The 25,104-nt window shown below is 39.6% G+C and overlaps 1 protein-coding gene across 1 annotated transcript; it reads left to right on the top strand.

The window, feature by feature from the left end:
* Positions 1 to 5,827: 5,827 nt before the first annotated feature.
* LOC144016602 (insulin-like growth factor-binding protein 3) lies at positions 5,828 to 24,965 on the top strand. Its single transcript, XM_077517975.1, has 4 exons — positions 5,828 to 6,362; positions 12,236 to 12,468; positions 17,107 to 17,226; positions 23,932 to 24,965. Exons 1-4 carry the CDS (start codon positions 5,939 to 5,941, stop codon positions 24,055 to 24,057), a joined length of 903 nt encoding a protein of 300 aa, XP_077374101.1. The 5' UTR covers positions 5,828 to 5,938; the 3' UTR covers positions 24,058 to 24,965.
* Positions 24,966 to 25,104: the final 139 nt, after the last annotated feature.

The following is a 25,104-nucleotide window of genomic DNA, read 5'->3' as shown; positions in this document are numbered from 1 at the left end:
TATGTACGACAGACTCATTCCTCAACGGCTCCGCTCGTCCTGTCTCACCCAAACACACCTACAGAAAATATACAGTATGTATGTGTTCGTAGACATAAACACTGGTTAGGAGAATGGGGTTCAAATTGAGGTAATTATCCAAAAATAACAAACAGTACAGTTTGGTCTTTGGACTGGTTTCAAGTCGTGGAAAATGTGGCTGCACCCATGCGTCTTCGAATTCATTGTGGTAGAAAGGGTTTGGAAAAGGGTGGGTATTTTCTGAAATAAATAAATAAATAAATAAATAAATAAATAAAAGGAATCAAACTAGTCACTCTGGTACATAGGGGCAACGCCTAACCAGATGGCTTTATTTTGAATAGGGGTGTCAAAATTAGTGTGTTAATTTTGAGTTATTTTAAAGTTCCTCTAATGCCAGATTTTTTTTCGATTTATTTTTTAGATTATATATATATATATATATTAGTGATAGACCGATATGGTTTTTTCAAGGCCGATACCGATACAGATTATTTGTAGTCAAGTTGGCCGATAACCGATATTTCAAGCCGATATTCATTTGCAGTAAAATGGGGAGGGGGGGGGGGAATTCTTTCAAACTATATATAATTTCTCACTGAGTAACAAATTCATGTGAATGTAGCTCATTTGGGGTTTTTGTTAGGGTTCGTAAAAACGTTTCAAAAAGATTTTTGCGGTGAAAAATTGTGTGAATATGTTCCAAATGTGTTTACGACAAATAAAAACTGACTGCGAACATCTTACAAATCCTGATGAAAACCCCAAATTCGCTACGTTCGCAAGTATCCCCTGCTCAGTGAGCTTTATCGGCTTTCAGATTCAAAACATGGCCGATGCCGATATTTGTCAAAATGACAAATATCGACGCCGATAATCGGCCGGGGTCTATCCCTAATATATATATATACATATATATATATATATATATATATATATATATATATATATATATATATATATATAAATGACCGCCAGCAGAAATCGTCAAAATTTAGCAGTAATAAATTTAACAATAAAAATGAATATATTTGTGGAGACTGGGCTCAAGTTGTATTTTATAATTTAAAAATGTGCATAATTTCACAAGATACTTCATATTAAAGGTTAGATGGTTTATGATATGAAAAGAAAAATGCACTAAGCTGTCACCAATGTCTTCCAAATGCAATTATGCCATCTAGTGGCAAAATTTTTTACCTCAACACAAATAAACACCAGATTTTTACAGTATAGTGCATCTTTCTAATTTTAACTAAATTTTATGAATTATTATGAAATTACTGTATCAATGACTAAAATGTGCAGCCATATTTCTATTAGTTTAACAGTTTTTTGCACTTTTATGTCAACCGGAGTTTGAAAAGTTAGAGGAAAAAAATATTCTACATTTATTTTACAATTAGAACAGATATAAAATGTGTGATTTATCGTGAGTTAACTATTGAAGTCATGTGATTAATTACGATTAAAATTTTGAATCGCATTTAATCACCTGACACAACCTAATTTTTAATATGCATTTTATAGGTAATATAGAGCAGTGGTTTGATTGAACATTATAAAGAATTATTCTACTACAAATACAATAAGAGCAATAACTCCCAAATTTGATGAAATCCGAGATGCGCCATTGTGGGAGTGGTCACAGTCAATTTCACTTAATGCCAATTATGGCCACTTTCCAATCAAGGCCTGATTGTCTTTTCCCCTTGCTCAAAATTTACAGTTGGATCATCTTTTTAGAGACATCTGATAATCGGACCTTGGCTGACTGATCGGAAAGGGGCAACCAAACAAACCCTGCTGGATTGACATTATTTGTATACCCAGTTTTAGGCGCCCTCTTGTGGATTAATTTCTTCACCTCAAATCTGCAGTGACTAATTGTTGCGGCCACCACTTAACAGGCCATATTTGAATTTGGTCAGACTACAAATGTGTACTCTTGCTGAGGTGCATCATTAGCATGTAATTGGGGTGAAATAACACTTTAATGCACAGTGGGGGAAAAAAAATGCCACATAAAGGCGTTATTGAGTTGAGAGTATTTAACATAAGTGATATAGTAAACCTGGCGCACACATTGCAACAAGGTTTATTTTTAGCGACACCTGCCTGGCTAGTGCCGGCCAAATGGTCCGAAAACACTTGTCAAATTGCACCAGATTAAAATGTGTCAACTCGGCAGCCCACGTTGAACGCATGTAAAGTACAATAATAACCGTGTGTGCGCACGGGCAGCATTCTTCACACTCACTCTTTATTGAGTGGCTGCTCGGAGAAACGGCATTCCGCTCTTTCCCTGAATATGAAACAAAAGTTTGGCATTCCAGTGAGAATTAAGGACTCTCTGCTGTAGAGCTGCCTAGTTAAGAGTTGGAGACAGAGGGCAGAGTGCCAGGCCTGGTTTGACAAAAGCTTTTTAGGGGACGGGAGGCACCTTATTGACTTTTAAAATGATCTGTAATTAAGTTGGAATGTCATACTTTGCGTTCCCTCGCAAACGCAATCTTTTCGTTCGAACGCAAAGTTGTTTTGCGAGGGAACGCAAAGTTGTTTTTTCCGCCTGCCATGTCACCTTCGCTGCGCCATAAACACTTCCGGGTCATCTTCCATGTGAACAAAAGCGACAAGGATGGAACGTTTCTAAACATGAAACAAAACAGTGGGAAAGCTTTCCCAAAGCGACTAGGATGGAGCATGTATTTTTCCACTGCTTTGTTGACACGTCGCTTTTGTTCACATGGAAGATGACCCGGAAGTGTTTACGGCGCAGCGAAGGTGACATCGTAAGCGAAAAAAACAACTTTGCGTTCTTTGCGAGGGAACGCAAAGTTGTTTTGCGAGGGAACGCAATCTTCACATGGAAGATGACCCGGAAGTGTTTACGGCGCAGCGAAGGTGACATGGTAAGCGAAAAAAACAACTTTGCGTCCCCTCGCAGACTTTGCGAGGGAACGCAAAGATGTTTTGCGAGGGCACGCAAAGTTTTTTGCGAGGACACGCAATCTTTGCGTTCCTTCGCAATCTTTGCCGAATTTGCCTTTAAATATTTGAAGTTCTTTTGTTCATATATACTGTTAAATGTTTGTTTTAATTATAAGTATGAAATGAGCTATAAACAGGGTATTCCATACGTCTGTGTCACTTTACGTTACCTTGTATCAAATTACTTTTCAAGATATGAACCTACCTTATATTTTCTGAAAGCCATTGATGTTAAGTTTTTGTCTTTAAAAAAGCACATAAATCCAAGAAACGTTTAATTATTTTTATTCACAAATGTTCCATATGCGAGCCCTTAGTTTTATGGCAAATATCAAAACGGTATTCCCTATCTTGCCAAATGCTTTGAAAATACAATCCAAAATCTTCCTTTGAACACGTGTGTACAACTCAGTCTCATTAAATTCTAAGACACAAAATGCCTTATCCTTTCTCCTTTTCCTGTTGTGAATTGCATTATCAGTAAATGCCAATGAAATTGTTGCAAATCACGTTTTACACAAAATGTTAAAATATTGGTGGTCTGACAACATCAGCATGTAAATAACTTGAATATTTCACATTTGAAGCAAAAGTAGCTTTATCTCACCACCCTTTCCCGTTCTTAAATTATTAATTTTTCAAAAGTGATAGACTTGTGAAACACCTTGGAAATGAAACTGCCTTGTCTTATTATGTCCAAAATGAAAACAGCTAATTCTTTCTCTCCATCTATGGGATTTTACAGGGTGTTTTTTTTTTTTTTTTTTTGCCTGAAAGTGACAAATAACCATAACCTCTGTTGGTCAGCTTCCTCGATGGCTTGGATGATTGATAACTTGAAACAAATACAGCTGTTATCTAATCTACTTGTATCACAAACCGCTAGCTAGCTAGCAAGCTCAACAGCAAACTTGCTAGTTGCTATTAATGTCAATTTGAGCTAGCTAGTAATGTAATCTCGCTAGGTCGCTCAAGAGCGTAGCCAGCTAGCTAAAGTTATCAAATGCTATTACATAACCTGTTTACTGGGAAAAAAACAAAAAAACAAAAAACAGTTAACAGTTTGTGGTCAGCCAGAGGATACAAACGACCTCATCAGAATGTCACAGGTTGCCAAAGTGACTGCTGACAGACTCGTATTTCACTGTTTACACTACTAATAGAAGTAAACTACTTGTGTATGCAGAGCTGAATGACTGACTGATCAACTAAACAAATCATAATTTGTTGTCGCTTATTACAGCTATTATATAATAAATAATGCGTGCAGAGCGGTTTTATACTTTTGGCTTGTGCCTATATGACCAGTGTTGTAGTTCTCCAGACCGGTCAAGTGTCTTTGTCTCATCTCGGAATCGAAAGCATTTTTATTCAGTTCTTTAAATGTTTATTGGGATTTTTTTTTTCCCTCTGAAGTTTAATTTGTTTTTAAGAATACATTAATATTTCAATTTACACGCCACGTCACGTCGATACCCTTCAAATCAAACGTGTATTAACAAACAAATAGACTAAATGCAAAAATAAAATGTGATTATATGAAAGTGATTGGTAAAACTAATCATTGTTGGAGCCTATCCCAGCTGACTTTAGATGGCAAGTGGGCCTGCTTCCTGTCTGGACTGCTCACCAGCCAATTGGAGGGCACATAGACATAACAACCTACAGTTCACTCACATTCACACCTAAGGACAATTTCAAGTTTTCAATGAATTTAATGTCTTTGGAATGTTGTTTAGGGCACTATGCCGCCCCAATTATGACTGAATATCGAAATGTGCACCATATTTTGCAGCAATAGGCCCCTATTTGTATAGGATATTTTAGATATTACATTTATTGTTGTTTCTATTACCCAAGTATTCTTTTTTTTTTTTTTTTTTTTTTTTTACAGTGACTTACAGAATATTATACTTTTATCATGCTTGCTTCAGTTGTCCTATTTTTCATTCAGATTGCTTCTATATTTGTCTAAATGACACAATTATAAAAAAAATACAATAATTTAATTTAAAATAATGCAGAACTAAATTATTATTTCTCAATGCAATGTTTGATTTTCAGTGTTAAGAGATCCCTTTCTTCCAGGATCCTCTGCAGCTTCTCGGCTAGGAACTGTCAGATGCTCAGGAATAAGGATATTGTGAGCAGGAGCGCCGCCTTGTTCTGCCACAACTGCCTTTTTTTGTGCACTAAACAAAACAAACGTCACACAGAATCTTTTTGAGGCTGTTCCAGGGGGGGGATTACGTGCAGAAAACAGTTTGAAATTCGTCATTTGTGCTGTCAGTCCTGGTACTTTGCTGACACACCTCATATGCTAAAGTAGTCAAAACTTTTGGGGCCTGACTAGACCAGACAACAAAGGGACATTGAACGCGTCACTCACATACATCCGCATACTCACTGGCTCGTATTTGGCGCCCCCTATGGACGACTTTGTGTATAAGCACGACTCAAACACAAGACGAAGTTGATTCACAACTTCCATCAATCCATTTTCTTGACCGCTTATTCCTCACAAGGGTCGCTGGAGCCTATCTCAGCTGGCTCTGGGCAGTTGGCGGGGGACACCCTGGACTGGTTGCCAGCCAATCGCAGTGATTCACAACTTCATAAGTGAAATGATTATACGCACAATGCATGATAATGCAGTTTGCCTTTTGCCCAGGGAAACAAAAATGATATTTTTGCAATGATGATTGATTCTAGGTGCTTTTTAAACGCTAAATCACAGTTGCAGATTAATACATTATAGTGGAGGTATAAAAAAAAATAGTCGCGTGTAGATAAAGTTATAGTGCATTGCGGTGATTAGAAATGGCAGAGTAGAGTGGAGGAAATTCATCAGTGGAGTTCCACGGGGGGAGTGACTACAGTTCCAGGGTCTATATATTGGGATGTTCTGTGCGGTGCGTTCACGTGAATGAGAGCGCAGAAGGAGTCACCAGGGCAGGATTACACACACGCCGCCATGGATTCGTGCTTCCGCGCACTTTGCGTGACAATCGTGCTGGTGTCTTTTGGCCGCGGGTCAGGTGCGCTGGGCCCGGTGATCAGGTGCGAGCCGTGCGACGATGGCGCGCGCCTCTCCTGCAAGCCCCTGCCCAAGGACTGCTTCGAGAGGGTCCGGGAGCCCGGCTGCGGCTGCTGCCTGACGTGCGCGCTCAGCTTCGGACAGCCTTGCGGCGTGTACACGGGCAGATGCGGCGCCGGGCTCTCCTGCCGGCACCAGGCCGGCGAGACCAGACCTCTGCAGGCGCTCCTGGAGGGACGAGGGGTCTGCGACAACGCCACGAGCGCTCGGCGGCTCGCGGAGAGACCGACGCCTCGCGTCAATGAACTGCCAGGTATGCAAGCGTGCACCTTGATTACTCATCACGCTCGCTTTAACCGGCGTGCATGCGCGCACACTGGCGTGCATTGAGGACTTTGGAACGGCGCGCAAAATGAGTACAGGGTTGTCTTTATGGCTCATACTGGGCCTTTATAGGCTTCTAATTAAGTGTTAGGGGGGGTGGGGGACACAAGAGGGTCCTCAATGTGAGCTCAAAAGTAAAAATGTTCAACTCTTGGCATGCATGGATTGATATTGAATGTAGAATTTTTGCGGGGAATATATTATATAGCATTTGATGAAATACTGATTAGACTATTGATTAGGGGTGTTAAAAAAAATCGATTCGGCGATATATCGCGATACTACATCGCGCGATTCTCGAATCGATTCAATAATAGGCAAAATCGATTTTTTTTTAATTTTTTTTTTTTTATTTTTTTATTTTTTTTTTAAAATTTTTTTAGGATTCACACCTTAAGCATGGAAGAATGTTATATGAACGGAACATTAAGCCTTAATATTTTATTTTAATGCTGTTTAAACATGAAACAGATTACAACCTCTATAAGACTGAAATTTCAGATAAATAAATAATACATTTTCATATAAATCTTACACTCTACAAGCTTACTGATTAGTATTTTCTAAATTTGAATGAAAAAAAAATCGCAAAAATCGACTTATAAATTCGTATCAGGATTAATCGGTATCGAATCGAATCGGGACCTGTGAATCGTGATACGAATCGAATCGTCAGGTACTAGGAAATTCACACCCCTACTGATTAGACTATTGATTATAGCTGCATGGCGACCAGTCGAGGGTGTACTCTGTTTATCACCCAAAGTCAGCATGGGAAAGGCTCATCCGTGACCCCAATGAGGAAACGTGCTGTCGAAATGCAGTCAAATGAGAATATTAAGTGGACCTAATACATTCATCATATGATCATCATTGTACTCTTAAAGATGACATACAGTGATACCTCAGCTCACGAACATAATTGGTTCCCAGAAAGTGTGTGTAAGGCGAAAAGTTTTACTTCCGAACATTTATTTCCCATAAGAAACCATTAAAATGAGAATAATCCGTTCCCAGGTCCCTATAAAACATAATTTTCTACTAAATAAGCCTTAAAACTACACAAAAATATACCTTATTTTATGTATAATAAATGTGCTATTGTATTGTAATTAAAGAAATAAACTGTACTGTATAATAAAGTCGTTTTATTTTACTTTGTGATGGTAGTTCTTAAGGATGGTAGCAATTAGGGGTGTTAAAAAAAATCGATTCGGCGATATATCGCGATACTACATCGCGCGATTCTCGAATCGATTCAATAATAGGCAAAATCGATTTTTTTTTAATTTTTTTTTTTTTATTTTTTTATTTTTTTTTTTAAATTTTTTTAGGATTCACACCTTAAGCATGGAAGAATGTTATATGAACGGAACATTAAGCCTTAATATTTTATTTTAATGCTGTTTAAACATGAAACAGATTACAACCTCTATAAGACTGAAATTTCAGATAAATAAATAATACATTTTCATATAAATCTTACACTCTACAAGCTTACTGATTAGTATTTTCTAAATTTGAATGAAAAAAAAATCGCAAAAATCGACTTATAAATTCGTATCAGGATTAATCGGTATCGAATCGAATCGGGACCTGTGAATCGTGATACGAATCGAATCGTCAGGTACTAGGAAATTCACACCCCTACTGATTAGACTATTGATTATAGCTGCATGGCGACCAGTCGAGGGTGTACTCTGTTTATCACCCAAAGTCAGCATGGGAAAGGCTCATCCGTGACCCCAATGAGGAAACGTGCTGTCGAAATGCAGTCAAATGAGAATATTAAGTGGACCTAATACATTCATCATATGATCATCATTGTACTCTTAAAGATGACATACAGTGATACCTCAGCTCACGAACATAATTGGTTCCCAGAAAGTGTGTGTAAGGCGAAAAGTTTTACTTCCGAACATTTATTTCCCATAAGAAACCATTAAAATGAGAATAATCCGTTCCCAGGTCCCTATAAAACATAATTTTCTACTAAATAAGCCTTAAAACTACACAAAAATATACCTTATTTTATGTATAATAAATGTGCTATTGTATTGTAATTAAAGAAATAAACTGTACTGTATAATAAAGTCGTTTTATTTTACTTTGTGATGGTAGTTCTTAAGGATGGTAGCAATTAGGGGTGTTAAAAAAAATCGATTCGGCGATATATCGCGATACTACATCGCGCGATTCTCGAATCGATTCAATAATAGGCAAAATCGATTTTTTTTTTTTTTTTTTTTTTTTTTTTTTTTTTTTTTTTTTTAGGATTCACACCTTAAGCATGGAAGAATATTATATGAACGGAACATTAAGCCTTAATATTTTATTTTAATGCTGTTTAAACATGAAACAGATTACAACCTCTATAAGACTGAAATTTCAGATAAATAAATAATACATTTTCATATAAATCTTACACTCTACAAGCTTACTGATTAGTATTTTCTAAATTTGAATGAAAAAAAATCGCAACAATCGACTTAGAAATTCGTATCGGGATTAATCGGTATCGAATCGAATCGTGACCTGTGAATCGTGATACGAATCGAATCGTCAGGTACGAGGCAATTCACACCCCTAGTAGCAATGGTAGACTTACTTCATTCGCGAGCGTTTCACCGCGTAGAGTGTTTATGGAACGGTTGTCGTTCATTCGCGCTTTCGTGCTCACCGGAGCGGAGGAGGCGTGTCCCTTGGTGAACAAGGAAGTGGAGCACTTTAGCAAGTCAACAAAAAGTGAGCACCGCCAACTACTTTCACCTCTTTCCTGGGACTAAACAGCCGTGGCACGATTTTCTCCTTTTTTGAGGTACGTGATAGCAGTTTCGCTTTTTTTTAGTGGCGCGAACTCCATTGACTACAATGCAAACGCGCCGCCGAATCGCCGTCCCTCGCTGGTAAGCATTAGGCTTAACACTAGCCTGTGGTGGGGTCTTTTTCGGTCCCATAATAGCAAAAGTACACTCAAAATGTCTATCAAACACAAACCGCGTCCGCACTAAAAGAAAGGGGGTGACGAACTGGGACGCCGTGAGCGTGCGTCAGCTTTTCGTGGACGCCACCGTGGTGCTGTTCGACCGCGTGGTTTGGTTCGTCCGCCGAAAACTAGTTCGTCAGCAGAGACTATATGCTCGCGAATTTAATGTTCGTGAGGCGAAAAGTTTGTGAGCTTAAGCGTTCGTCAGCCGAGGTATCACTATATCTTGTGGCCGGCTGTTGCATCCTTGGCATGTGGCTTCATTATTAGTGTTGTTCCGATACCGTTTTTTGGCTCCCGATACCGATACCAATACCCAGCTTTGCAGTATCGGCCGATACCGATACCGATACCATACCGATACTTACGTTTTTTTTTTCCTCACCATGAAAAAGCTGTCCTGCTATTGGTTCAGAGCATTCAAGAGCCAATAGGATATCTTAGATCGGCATGCAGTGAACATGTCACATATCAGTGAATGTCATGCACCAGCAAGACACAAGATGCTGCATCCAAAATCCTATATTAGCGTTGGAATTAATGGTATCGGCATGTTACTTGTGAGTAGTCACCGATACCGATACCACTGTTTTAATGCAGTATCGGTATCGGAACAACACTATTAATTATACAACCATCCAAGGACCAGGATAAGGCCAATAATAACTCTTATGGTGTGCATTAGTGCAGTGGTTCTTAAATGAGGGTACGTGAAGAGAGGCACATCAGGGGGTATGTATGATATTTAAAAAGTAGGATCCATGCAAAAAAAAAAAAAGCTTGATCACAGCATCGTTGCCTCCCTTCCACCAAGAATGACAAAGATCCTGTGTGAAGCACAAGACCACTACTCACTACTCGGTTCATATATTTTATGCAGATATATTTTTATTTCAAATTAAGTTAATGGTTTCTTTTTGAGGACAGATCCCAATGGAAGGCATTTTATGTTGCTAATCATTTTCACGAGCACACATCTTTATTTATAATTAAGTTAGTGTTTTCTTAATTCTTTGACTTATATCTTTACATCTCCAAATAATTCTAGAGATACCGCTCCAAATGGAGTTCCAAAGTTGAAGCAGTTATTGCTTGTTATTGTACCCCAACGTTCTAGTTCCAGGGTAGAAAGGTTATAGGTCAACAATAGGACTTAAAGGGTACCATCCTATATGCAATCCATGCTGTAATTCAATTTATAATCCATCAAGTTACAACAACATACCAATTTGCCTCATTAGTCTTGTGGCAAACTACCACAATACTGATTGTGCAAAGCTGAGATGATCGTTCCAGTGATAAATCATATTTCCAGCAATCAATTTACAAAATACATCAATGAGTCCAACTGCTCTTATCTTCGGACACCCCAGTGCCTTTTCCAGGACCAAAATAAATAGAGAGAGAGAGAGAGAGAGAGAGAGAGAGAGAGAGAGAGAGAGAGAGAGAGAGAGAGAGTAATATTTACTTGAAAAACAGTTTTTTCACTCTTCACACTTTTGAGTACATTTTACCAGCCTTAAAAAAAAACTAACTCAAGCATTGAGGAACAAGCCCATGACCTTCTGCTTGGGAGACAGCCACTCTACCACATGAGCCATGCCGCTCTTGTCGTTTGTCACTATACTGCATTGTTGGTAGGGATGTCACGATAAGGGCAATATCGTGATATTAAAATTGCCACAATATCGCCATTCACAATATTTAAAAGGAACACATCTGTTAAAAAAAAAGACAGGTTGATCTCCATTTGTGCAGTTCTAGCACCCTCTAGTGGCTAGTTTATTAGTGCAAGTTCATTTTTATTAGGGATGTTTTGGCCGTCTATGTTTAAAATCTATGCTAATTGGCAGATGAAGGGGAACATAATTTGCTTGTGAAGCGATCAATGTGTGCTTGCATACGCAAGTAAGTGCCTCAATATTGTTATTAGAGATTGTAGGTGGTTTATATGCATTGCTGTTATGTACAAAAGCACAATATTGTGCTTTTTTTTAGTATGAGCTCTTTTTTTTTACAATATTGAGATCTTTTTTAAATATCGCCAACTCCCCCACAATATCGTGATAATTATCGTATCGTGACCTTCATATCGTGATAATATCATATCGTGACGTTTGTATCGTTACAGCCGTAATTGCTGGAGTGTCCAAAATGAGACTTAAAAAAGAAAAAAAGAAAAAATGGAGGTACAAGAATTCTGCCTGACACTATCAATATAAAGACACACTGCAGGAGCGGCACGGCTCAAGTGGTAGAGTGGCTGTCTCACAAGATGAAGGTTGTGGGTTAGTTTCTCAACCCTTCCATAATTTTTTTGTTTTAATTGAACTGATAAAATGTACTCAAAACTGTCCTTGTAAACGTTACTAAGAATTTCTGGGTGAAATTTTTTTTAGTTTTTTTTTTACAGTTTTTTTTTAAAGTAAATCTTCTTCTTCTTCTGGGATTGGCTGTCGACCAGTCCAGGGTGTCCCCCGCTTACTGCCCATAGCCAGCTGGGATAGGCTCCAGCACCCCCCGCGACCCTTTTGAGGAGCTGGCGGTTCAGAAATTGGATGGATGGATGGATTGATTCTTCTTCTTTCTTTTTTTATAGTGCACCCTTGACACTATAATTACTGTAACTATAATAAGTACTTTAGATTGTACCTTTAGGGACTGACACCAATTGAACCGCTTGATGTGTCAGAGTCACTTCCATACTGCAAAAAACATTGATCATGATAATTATAAGTATTTGAATGTGTGTGCTTGAGTCTGCAACCAAAAGACAGCTCAGCGAACAACCACGTGCTCTTTCAAAACACTGGCAGAGACCATCGAGACTCAGGACGAGGAGCACAACTCTACCGGCGCCGTCCTCCAGAAGACGCACAGCAGACCCGTGCGACCGCCGCTAAACGCCTTCCTGCCCTCTGCCAAGGCTGACATCCTACGACGGGAGCAGCAAAAGAGAATTCAAAGCTTTAAAATGGAGGAAGTGCCCGGACCACTCCTGACAGACCAACAGAACTTCTCCCTCGAGATCAAACCGGAGCCTGAGTATGTAAGTAGCACAGCCAATAGTTTCCTTCCTCTGGAGCACGGAGTTGGAATGTTTTTCTCCTCTCTCACTCCGTGTTTTGGTGTTTTTCTCTTCCTGCGGGTGATGAAATGTTTTGGGGGAAGCGCGCTGAAGGTTGGCAGGCGCGGCGAGCAACAGAATGGCACGACAGCGAGCGGGGACCGTGGCCCTGCGGCTGACCCGGGTCAGGCGGTTGTTTGACCACAAGGCGTCCGCGTGCCGGCTGCGCCGAGAGCCAACGGATGATGGATTGGCCGGCTCGAGTGCCTGTTGGGAAGCCCTGCTACTATTTCCATCTCCTCTTTTGGCCAGAGACGTGAACGCACACGAGAACTGGGCTTTGGCTGCATGCTCGCTTTAATTAGCGACCAGAGTACTTGGAGCTTAGGACAGGCCTTTTTGGCTCCGCTTTTAAGCTTCCCCCTTCCCACATCCATCCATCAATTTCCTATACCGCTTAGGCTGTGTCAGGGGAGCCTTTCCCAGTGGATTGAAGGCGAGAGGCGGGGTACACCTTGGTCTGGTCGCAAGTCAACATTACAGGAAATTGAATTAGGGAGTTTGTGTGGCTGAAAAAGGATTTTTAAGGCTTTGTTCACATTTGACGTGTTGGGTTGGATTAAAACAAACTCCGGTTGCTCTACTTGGTATTTGAGCAAGATTGATCTGAACAAGCGCACAGTTCAGATCAGCTCAAGTAAGAACGATGCAAAGCCCAAAGACTAAAACCAGAGATAAAAACATAGGAAAAGTAATTACCAATAATGGCCGACATTATTGTTGTTCGGAATGTTTGCATTTTGGCAAATAATAAGTTCAGGATGTGACTTTCAAACCCTGGTTGTGATCAGAATACTAGAGTGGGAACATAAATTAGTCCAGACCAAATCAAATCTCTCACCTGGAGAATTAAGTTCTTCATCAATTAGCTGCATTGATTAGACCAGGGGTCTGCAGCCTGTGGCTCTGGACCCACATCTGGTTCTTTAGAGTCCCTCTCCTCTGGCTCACTGTGGATCTCTAAATAAAAATAGTATAAATAAATGTATGTATGTGCATATATACATATACAGTGATACCTCGGCTCACGAACTTAATTGGTTCCCAGAGAGTGTGTGTAAGCCGAAAAGTTCTTCTTCCGAACATTTATTTCCCATAAGAAACCATTAAAATGAGAATAATCCGTTCCCAGGTCCCTATAAAACATAATTTTCTACTAAATAAGCCTTAAAACTACACAAAAATATACCTTATTTTATGTATAATAAATGTGCTATTGTATTGTAATTAAAGAAATAAATTGTACTGTATAATAAAGTCAACAAAAAGTGAGCACCGCCAACGACTTTCACCTCTTTCCTGGGACTAAACAGCCGTGGCACGATTTTCTCCTTTTTTGAGGTACGTGATGGCACTTTCGCTTTTTTTTAGTGGCGCGAACTCCATTGACTACAATGCAAACGCGCCGCCGAATCGCCGTCCCTCGCTGGTAAGCATTAGGCTTAACACTAGCCTGTGGTGGGGTCTTTTTCGGTCCCATAATAGCAAAAGTACACTCAAAATGTCTATCAAACACAAACCGCGTCCGCACTAAAAGAAAGGGGGTGACGAACTGGGACGCCGTGAGCGTGCGTCAGCTTAATTCTCGTGGCCGCCACCGTGGCGCTGTTCGACCGCGTGGTTTGGTTCGTCCGCCGAAAACTAGTTCGTCAGCAGAGACTAAATTCTCGCGAATTTAATGTTCGTGAGGCGAAAAGTTCGTGAGCTAAAGCGTTCGTCAGCCGAGGTATCACTGTATATATACAGTGATACCTCGGCTGACGAACTGTATATATATATATATATATATATATATATATATTATATATATATATATATATATATATATATATATATATATATATATATATATATATATATATATATATATATATATATATATATATATATATATATATATATATATATATTAGGGGTGGGACGATACGGGTAAACCACGATTCGATACTGTGACGATATTTGGCTAACGATGTCAATAATATCACGATACACGATAGCTATGATTTTTTAATATATTGTCAAAAATATTTTTAGCAATATATCACGATATGTGACTGAAAAAGCCAACAAATGCCAATAAAAAGGAAAATGTCCAATTATGCATTTATTCAATGCCAAAACTTTGAACAATGTGCAAAGTTCTGCAGAGTGGCTCACTGCCTCTTAGTCTTTTAACTGTAAAGATTGTAAAGTGAGACCAATTAAAGTGCATAAACATTTGTAAGATAACACTGCACAACTGGACAATTTATATCGATATCTACAGTCAGTGTAGATATCGTAGTGTAGAACAGATTTTTAAGTTAAATATTCTTTAAATTCATAATTTATATTAAAAAAATAATAATTAAATATTTTTTTAAAAATGCCACAGTCCAAATTCTCAAATTGTCAGAAAAAAAGAGATGCAAGGTAGATTAAAAAATAAATAAATCAACAAAAATACCTATAAATGTCCTAAAAGTGACCTTAAATGTCAAAAAAGGAAGAGGAAAAGCAGCAAATAAGCATGAAATGTACATGAAATGCCGAAAATGTCAGAGAATTGAATTGAAAGTCAGAAAAGAAAATGTTCAAAAAGTAACCATAAAATGTCCAAAAACAAAAGAAGAAATGCCCCAAATTACCATAAAATGTCTTTGGAACACCCCCTCAAAAAGTGTTCAAACATTTTGTGGCTCCAGATAGATTTTTGGTTATTTATTTGGCCTAAAATGGCTCTTTTGACAGGAAAGGTTGCTGCCCCCTGGATTAAACAGTTAAGAAAATTGGATTCTGTTTTTCTGGGGTTGTTCCGTGGTTTCTCCCCACAAGTTCCGACTTGGAAGTCGATCAAGAGGATGTTGGCACTCCACCCGAAAGGCGTTCTGTATTTGACCTTGTGACCAACAGTTCACAACAAACGGAAAAATGGCACCAAGTGGGAAGCAATCTGCCTCCCGTGTCAGCACCAATGGCTCCATTCTTACAACACAACAGAATAAAGAACGTACATATCAGTTGTTGAAGAAATTTGTGATGTGGGTCACGTGTATGGAAGCAGACAACTATCCGACCATCCATTTTCTTGACCTCTTAACCCTTTTCAGGGTCATGGAGAGCTTGCTGACTGGGTGAAAGACAGACTTGCACCCAGGATTGGTTGAGGTCAATCAGAGGGCACATTTAGAGACAGACAAACTTTCACACTCAAGTTTACACTGTCACTGGCAATGGGAGTCACACATGGCTCTTTAGTCCCACTCCTGTGGCTCCCTGTGGATCTAGAAACTATTATTAATTATTATTATTATTATTATTATTATTATCATCATCATCATTATTATAATTACTGCGATTGGCTGGCAACCAGTTCAGGTTGTACCCTGCCTACTGCCCATAGCCAGCTGGGATAGGCTGCAGCACCCCCCGCGACCCTTGTGATGAGCAAGCGGTTCAGAAGATGGATTATTATTATTATTATTATTATTATTATTAAGTTTTAGATAAAATATTATTTCAATTAATGATTTAGATTAAAAATGAATAATTAGTCCAAATGTATAAATAAATAATAAGTGTATAATGTATAAAAAGAGAGACGAAAGATATATATATATATATATATATATAAACATGTCAAAAAAGTGACCATAAAAGGTCCAAAAGGAAAAGCAAAAAGTTAACATAGAATGTACACAAAATTGCCCCCCCCCCAAAAAAAAATAAAAAATAAAATACAAAATCTGAAAATATATTTTTAAAATATATATATATATATATATATATATATATATATATATATATATATATATATATATATATATATATTATTATTATTATTTTTTAAATATCTAAACATGTCAAAAAAGTGACCATAAAAGGTCCAAAAGGAAAAGCAAAAAGTTAACATAGAATGTACACAAAATTGCCCCCCCCCCCAAAAAAAAAATAAAAATAATCTGAAAATATATTTTTAAAATGGCAGAAAATAAACTGTTCAAAAAGTAACCACAAAATGTAAATATCAAAAAGGCAGAACATTTCCATAAAAAGTCTTTGGAATTGCTAGAAAAAGCCAGGGAAAAAAAAACATTTTTTTAAAAGGCAAAAAAAGGAAACATTCAAAACGGATAAACTAAAAAATGTCCAAAATCAAAAGAAGAAAACCCCCAAAATACCATATTATAGACACAAAATTACCAAAGAAGTCAGAAAATGTATTTTTGACAAAGAAGAAGAAAAAACTTTCAAAAGTAACTATAAAATATCTAAAAACGCATAAAGTCACATTAGTAATTTAGCCACGCAGACGATTCATTTATTACGCACAGAAATGACGTGACATCTTTACTTGATATCGGCATGAAAAGAGAGCAAAAACACTTGCCTGATTTTTCCAAAATATTATTTCTACCTCCTTCCGTATCACTCCTCTGCAGATATGAGATGATAAAAACATGAGACCCGACGACTGAAATGTCTTAGTTGAGCCATAATTGAACATGAAGAGGCAACCACTGACCCGCAACAATTTCTGATGAATTGATCTTAACTGCTTACGCCTTCTTTTGTGTGCAGGGTCCATGTCGGCGAGAGATCGAGAGCATCCTCAGCAGCCTCAAGATTACGGACATCCTCAACCCGCGAGGTTTCCGCATACCCAATTGCGACAAAAAGGGCTTTTATAAGAAGAAGCAGGTAGGGAACTTTTGAATTTTCACATTTTTTCCTCTGAGGGTCACATCCAGAAAAATCGAAGGATGCAACGTTTATTTTTCAAAATCAGTCAATCGAACAGTTGTGTAATGTTTATACATTCCAGTGTTGTTTTGGGGGAAAAAATGCTTTCTGAACAGCTCTCTAAAAGGCAAATAGTTTCGGATTTGACAATATTTTGCTGTGGTCGGACCCTAATCGACCAGAATGTATCAGATCTGTCCAAAGCTGACCTTTTTTTTTTAAGCAGTTAGTTGGCAATCATTCATGTGATATTTTCCCGATTTGAACCTTAACAGTAGATTTATTTATTTTTTTGTAAAAATTAATTGTCTTTATTCATCACAGTCTTGATGAAGAAAAATGGATGGTGGTCCACAAATAGCCCCGAAGCCATAGTCTGGAAACCACTGATTTAAAGGAGAAGTTAACCTTAAACATTTCTCGACAGTAATATGTTAAATGTGACCTCACTATTCTAAACATTCAGATTTTTTTTTTTATTATTATTTTTTTTCTAAACATTCTGATTAATCTTACATTTGTGCAATATGAGTTACACAGCAAAATCCAGCCGTTTTTTATCCATCTCAGGGGCGGCCATTTTGCCATTTGCTGTCAACTGAAGATGACATCAATGTCGCTCAGGGCTCATGCTGCATTCGAGGAGGGTCGGAAGTCGAATTTATCTCACTTGGATTCTCCCAGTTCCGACCTGAAACCGTTCGAGATGAACGTAAACAACCAAAATGGCGGATAGTGGTAAACTGTTTTTTTTTTTTTTGGTCCTCAAAACACATTTTGACCTCCACCAAACTTGCCTTCTCGCCATTCATTGACGTATTTATCTTACATTTATTATTATTCCATACATTTCAGGAGTTCACCATATAATTTCATGATAATTTCAGATAGTGGCAAACTGTCACATATGATCTAGTATTTTATACTCAAATAAATTGCGTTTTACCATTTACAGTCTGTGTTTCCAAAGTGGTCGCCATTGTAGAGTGACATCCCATTGTAGTCGGTTGGTAAAGTCGGGATACTTTTTTTTTTCCCCCCCGACTTTGCAAGTGGGATTTCCGATTTCCTGCACACACTTCCTGGTTTGAAGTTGGAAACGTTCGAATTCCCACGTTCCTGGAATGCAGCATCAGGCAACGGCCAATAACACTGCTCACCTGTTTTGTGAAGCTGCGCTGTGATTGGTTGTTACCTGAGACCTGAGCAACTGTGATGTCATCTTCAGTCGAGCAAGTCAGACAGCAAGTGGCAAAATAGCTGCCTTCTGATATTGATAAAAAAAAAAAAAAAAAAAAACTGCTGGATTTTGATGCTTAGTGGAACTCATATTCCACTAACATAATATTAACCAGACTGTATTTAGACTAGTGCGGCTGCATAGAACATATTGTCAATAAAAAAATGAGGGTTGATTTCCCTTTAAAAGTAGGAACGTGCCTATTATTTATAAAGGGAGTCTTCGAGTTACATCAGCGTTCCGTTCCTACGCTGGCGATGTAACTCGAATTTCGACTTAAAGGGATCGTTCGGATTTTTTGACATGAATCTCTACTTCATCCTCACCTTCAGTGTGTGCGATCAGCACTGACTTACCCCTGACAGCGTTCTGTGACACGCGTTCTGGTTCGGCGTTGGACGAGAGGGAAATAGTCCAGCAAGCTGGCTGGGGTCTCGGAAATAAAGCGTTTTTCTTCTAAAAAACAATTTGTGTTCAAAAGAGTGGATACATTTGCATCACAATACTCCTTTTCTGAAAAAAAAAAGTCAGACGCCATTACCGCCGGCACTACTTTTCTGTTTGTTCGTATCACTGTGCGGCGCCCCGCATGCAGCTGATAGACGCGCACTAATCTACAAGTTGTTTGTCTTTTCGAAGGCGGAAGGATCAGCTGTCTGCAGCGCGTCGATTAGCCGTCTACAGGGCGATGCGCAGTGATACGAACGAACAGAAAAGTAGTGCCTGGCGGTAATGGCGTCTGACAAAAGAGTATTTTGATGCAAATGTATCACTCTTTTGAACACAAATTGTTTTTAGAAGAAAAACACTTTTATTTCCGAGACCCCAGCCAGCTTGCTGGACTATTTCCCTCTCGTCCAACACCGGACCAGAACTCGTGTCACCGAACGCTGTCAGGGGTAAGTCAGTGCTGATCGCACACACGGGAGGTGAGGATCAAATTGAGATTCATGTTAAAAAAGCCGAACGATCCCATTAAGTCAACTTTCCCCATTAAAGTCAATATTTACATAAAAATAATTTACATAAAAAAAATCTAAAATACGTTAAAATAAGATGCTGTCCGACTGAAACCCAAGTCTTTGCCTATGTTGGTCAGTGTCTCGCCTTTCTGCGATCGTTTTATGATGTCTAGCTTCCTTTCCATGGTTATTGCTTTTCTTTTGGCTGGACCAACATTGATAGAAGACGTAGCTTTCTTCTTTGGGGCCATGATGTGGAAATAAGAGGGCGAAAAAGCCAAAGATGCTCCCACAAGTGCACAAGCGCTAGCACTAGCTAAGGGCGAAATAGCGGACGAGGGGAAAACAGTGCGGGCTATATGGCGGGGAGCCAAAATGGCGGACCGGACCGTTGTGAAGTCGAAACGCTTTAGGTTGAGTGCTCCTTAACTCGAGGTCTCCCTGTTTCCACAACTCGCCAAAGTGAGACATTGTCGTGTCTGTAGTGCGCATCCAAAAATGATATTAGACAGTGACAGTAAGAGTCAACTTTACATTCAGTTGGTCCTCCGTTTGAAGCATGTTCAATCACGGCTCATTAAAAAAAATATATATACATTGTAAAACCTGTTGCACTGTTCCAGGTACATGCTTTCATGCAATTGTTGTGTGTTCAACTTCAAATACTCAGTAGCTGGTCTCAAGCTCGGATCAAAAACGAGTTGGTTGTTTCAGGAAAGGCACCCAACGTAAAAACAGCGCCAAACGAATCAGTGACTCTCTGTGGCAAGTGCCGAGGGAACAAGCTGAAAGTTGCAACAACAACACTGTAAGGCTGTTTTGAGGTTCCAAAATAGTTCCGTTCAAAACATAAACAGCCCCTAAGCGCTTTATTACTAGCAAGCCCAAATGTCTTACTTATTGCAGGCTGCGTTAATAGAGATTGAATCCCGACTGCAGTGACTCAAACTGCAGCCCAATTATAGACGTGAATCTGTCCTCCTGTATTCATCGGTAGTTATTAGAGCCTCATCATTGCACCGCCGCACCAGTGAGGTAGACCCCGAGCCACTGGCACTGGAGACTGCGACCGCAGGAGCCCAAACCCCAGTGGCGTTGCCTGGCTGGGACGACGCTCGGGAATCTTCCCAGCGAGACAGACGTCAAGGTGGCTGCCGGCACCCGACGTCCTCACCCCATAATTGCCGGACTTTTTGAGAAGCCGTCCCAGAAATAGAGTGGCGGGCGGGCCGTGCCCCCGCCGTCCCACCCCTCCCGCAGCCCTCGCGCAGCGGCGGCTCAGCCCGCAACGGGGTTTGTAATAAATGAGCGGTTCTGACGCGTTCATATGGAGGCACTTAGGGCGCCGCTGCGTCGCTTTTCTTATTGCACAGCGCGGCCTCCTGCTTAATGGACGCGCTCTATCTTCGACCCGCAATCGTCTCATAAGTACGGAGCCCCTAAGGTGGCATGGTAGGAAAAAAACAACAACTTTGCGTTCCCTCGCAAAACATTTTGCGAACGCAATCTTTTCGTTCGAACGCAAAGTTGTTTTGCGAGGGAACGCAAAGTTGTTTTTTCCGCCTACCATGTCACCTTCGCTGCGCCGTAAACACTTCCGGGTCATCTTCCATGTGAACAAAAGCGACGAGGTTTGTAAGTATGAAACAAAACGGTGGGAAAGCTTTCCCAAAGCGACTAGGATGGCGCATGTATTTTTCCACTGCTTTGTTTACACGTCGCTTTTGTTCACATGGAAGATGACCCGGAAGTGTTTACGGCGCAGCGAAGGTGACATGGTAGGCGAAAAAAACAACTTTGCGTTCCCTCGCAAAACAACTTTGCGTTCGAACGAAAAGATTGAGTTCCCTCGCAGACTTTGCAAAGTTGTTTTGCGAGGGAACGCAAAGATTTTTTTCTTTCTACCATGTCACCTTAGGGGCTCCGTACATAAGCAGCCGGGTTCATTGTCTTTTGTTTATGCAGAGTGGATGCGGTGCAGTGTGCACGCAGGCCTCCACTGCTTCCGTTCATGTTGTCGGCTCTAATTTGGGCATGCGCGTAATGTGGGGCCAAACCATCCCTTAATAGCAATAAATGTCCCCTTAGAGACATTTTGCTGTTCTTACACTCGAAAAAAATAAAATGAAAAAACTAACTCGGAGGATCTGTTAATAGTGATACCACTTGATTTAATACATAAACGTTACAAAATGTAATTAATTGATTTAGATATAAACTTTCTAAGTTGTTAACATTATTTTATCAGTTGAGATTAAATATTAATAATGGTAATTACTAGTGTTGTTCCGATACCGATACTGGTATCGGCAGAGACGCCGATACTGCATTAAAATAGTGGTATCTGTATCGGTGAGTACTCACAAGTAACATGCCGATACCATTAATTCCAACGCTAATATAGGATTTTGGATCCAGCATCTTGTGTCTTGCTCGTGCACGACATTCACTGGTATGTGACATGTTCACTGCATGCCGATCTAAGATATCCTATTGGCCCTTGAATGCTCTGAACCAATGGCAGGACAGCTTTTTCATGTTGAGGAAAAAAAACAACCTATGTATCAGTATTGTGCCGGTATCGTCCGATACTGCAAAGCTGGGTATCGGGATCGGTATCGGGGGCTAAAAAACAGTATCGGAACAACACTAGTAATTACATCAACTTGAGTTAGCATGTCATGTACACTCAAAATTCACTGTTGGTCGGCTGAAAACAAAATTTAAGTTGGCATAACTTCGGAAACTTTGCTTGATAACTTAATTTTTCTCAACAATTACTCCATTTTGAATAATCCCACAATGCCTTTCCATGTTCAAGTTGTAATGCTGCCTTTATGTGGTATCGAAATTATGGTAAATACCACACGTCGAGTAGAAAATTGTACATGAATGCCGCCTCATGTCGTATTTTGCACTGGACAACTGAAAATTAATTCTGATACCCGAGTTTCCGACCTGAGAGAGCTTTTCAAGTTTCAACATGGCGGAGAGAGCCGCGGGATTCCTGAATGACAAGAAATATGAACGTTGTTGTCCACTAGCAGGCTGTTTTAAAATCTACACACTAACTTAGCATACACAATTCAGTGTCCTTTCCTTTACAACTCATTATTTGCCGTAATTGTTCGGTTTTACGAGCAAAGAGTACGTCAGCTGCCATGTGTATTTTTTGCTCTAACAACAAAAGCACATGAACACAGCTCAGTCGTAATTAGGAGTTTCCGAGTGGTAAGGTCCGTCTTTACCATAGCACATGAAGCCAGGGTAAATACAAGACTTTTCCGTTATGTTCTCTATAATGTTTTTGTGAAGTGACTTAATGATTAAGCTACTACAGTGTTAGGAGTCAGGGGTTTTCCTAGTTATATTGTATTTTTTTATTATTCATTAGTTTTACATGAAAACACATGCGTGAGGGACGCACCATTACTTAAAAGTAAAATACTGCAATCCACAGGCAGTGAACTGCAGCTGCTAATCGTGTTGTAATGTGCTTCTGAGTTTGGAATGCAGCTTGTATGTGTTTGGCAGAATAATTGATGGAAGCGTTTCAATCACAACTATAGTTGTATTACTTGTATTTAGAAATGTACACGACACCACTCATAATTAAGACAAGAAGCTAAAAGTAGCCTAGCATACATCAATGCTAAAATACGAGTAGCCTCGCTAAAGTAGCAAGCCTAGCTTACTTGTACTTCAAAATATGGGAAAGTCAGTTGTCGTATGGCATATTTTGAGTCACCAACTTAAAAGTGTGTCCAAATAAGCAGTACTTGATAATCTTTTAATGAAGAGGAAATGTTTGTTGGTTCGACACCATTCAAATAAGTTGTCACAACTAAGAAAGACTACTGGAAACTGTTGCGTTGATTTGTTTCCCTTTTTTAAGGCTAAATATTGTTTTTAGAGTGTAGATAAAGCATGTTGTGATGCAGACACACAACCTCCATCCCGATCGGTAACGAACGGTTGCGTGTTTTACTCGAGCGGGGGTTGACCTTTAGTAAAATTGGCAATAAAATAACAGCCCTCTGGTTGCTCCACACAGACTCTGTAAGTCATTTGTAGTACCCATAATTTGGAGCTGTGGGGTATAATCAGCAACAGATGATTCGTGCTGCCACCGGCTCCTGAAAATAGATCTGGGTTCTCAGTTGTTCACGAAGGTCCCTAAGCAAATATTTGAGCAGGTTTCTGTTTACCTTTAAGGCCTCTATATGTGTGCGTAACAGGAGGTGGACCATAAAAGTTGCTGAAAATACCACAGCACGCCGCGCGGCCAAGGCTGCGTCCACTCAAGCACAATCTGCCCATTAATGCCTCTTAACTATTGCCGTTCCGCTTCATTGACTAAAGTGGCCCGTTTGCCATAATGCCGCGCATTCAACTAGGTTTTATTTTTTTTTATTTTTTTTGTACATTTAGCCTCACCTTGTCCCTCCTCTTCACTCGCAGTGCCGACCATCCAAGGGCAGAAAGCGAGGCTTCTGTTGGTGTGTGGACAAATACGGGCAGCCCTTGCCAGGTTTCGATGGGAAGGAGCGAGGAGTCGCCCGGCACTTCAGCTCGCAGAGCCAATAAGGAGCCCAAACGGGACTTGAGGGAGGGGGAGGGCTAAAAATCTGTAAACAAGCAGAGACACTGAGGATATTGGGAGAGAGCCGATACGTGGATGTTTGCTCTCTCTATCTGCGGGACCTTTTTATACAAGGAACAAGATGGATTCTTCATGAACATTTCTGACAGAGAAGAGTCGAGCGATTGCTGTCCAAAGCTGATGGAATGCACAGTTGTACTGCCATAATTTGATGACGTCATTAACCCACATGAGATGACGTAAGCTTAAAAGCTTCCCAAATGTCTGTCAAGAATACCTTCTTCCAATCGGGCCTTATTTGGACAAATTCCTTAGTCAGAATTGGACAAAGTATGAGCTGTGGAATTGGACAAAAATGGCTTCCTCACGCCAAAATGGCCGACTTCCAATTCAGTTCTTAAGATTTGTTTGTATATATAACATTTCGTATCGATTGCTGAAAATTTCCAATTTTTCTAATGAGATGTTTGTTGTGTGTGTGGGGTTCATTTCCAGCACCACTAAAATAACATTTTCACCAGAATACAAGCACATGGAAAAATTGGTGAGTTTTCAAGCATGTTAAGCTTTCCAAAATTCGTTCTGTGCGACCCTCTCAACATAATGTGATTAATATTGCACTTGTTGAATATGAATTAAGAAGCAAAATCTGCCCGTTTTTAATCCTTCTCAGGTGGCGGGCGGCCATTTCGCCACTTGCTTTTGGCGGAAAATGACATCACAAGTTGCTCAGGGCTTAGGTAACGGCCAATCATGGCTCAGCTTGCGAAAGTCACATGACCAAACTAAAAAAACAGGTGATCCGTGATTGGTTATTAGCTGAGCCCACAAACACAACATTTTTACTTTTGCTTTTTACTTTACTTTTATACGGAAGCATAGAGCTGCCAATGTGGGGTAAACATTTTTGGCTGACGAGTATGTTCGAACATACTCGCAAATACGTTCGAACATACTCGCAAACATGTTTGAACATAGTCGCAAACATGTTTGAACATAGTCGCAAACATGTTCGAACATAGTCGCAAACA

The sequence above is a fragment of the Festucalex cinctus genome, chromosome 1 (genome assembly GCF_051991245.1).
Source record: "Festucalex cinctus isolate MCC-2025b chromosome 1, RoL_Fcin_1.0, whole genome shotgun sequence".
In the NCBI taxonomy this organism is placed as follows: domain Eukaryota; kingdom Metazoa; phylum Chordata; class Actinopteri; order Syngnathiformes; family Syngnathidae; genus Festucalex; species Festucalex cinctus.
This window is presented reverse-complemented; position numbering and strand designations above follow the sequence as displayed.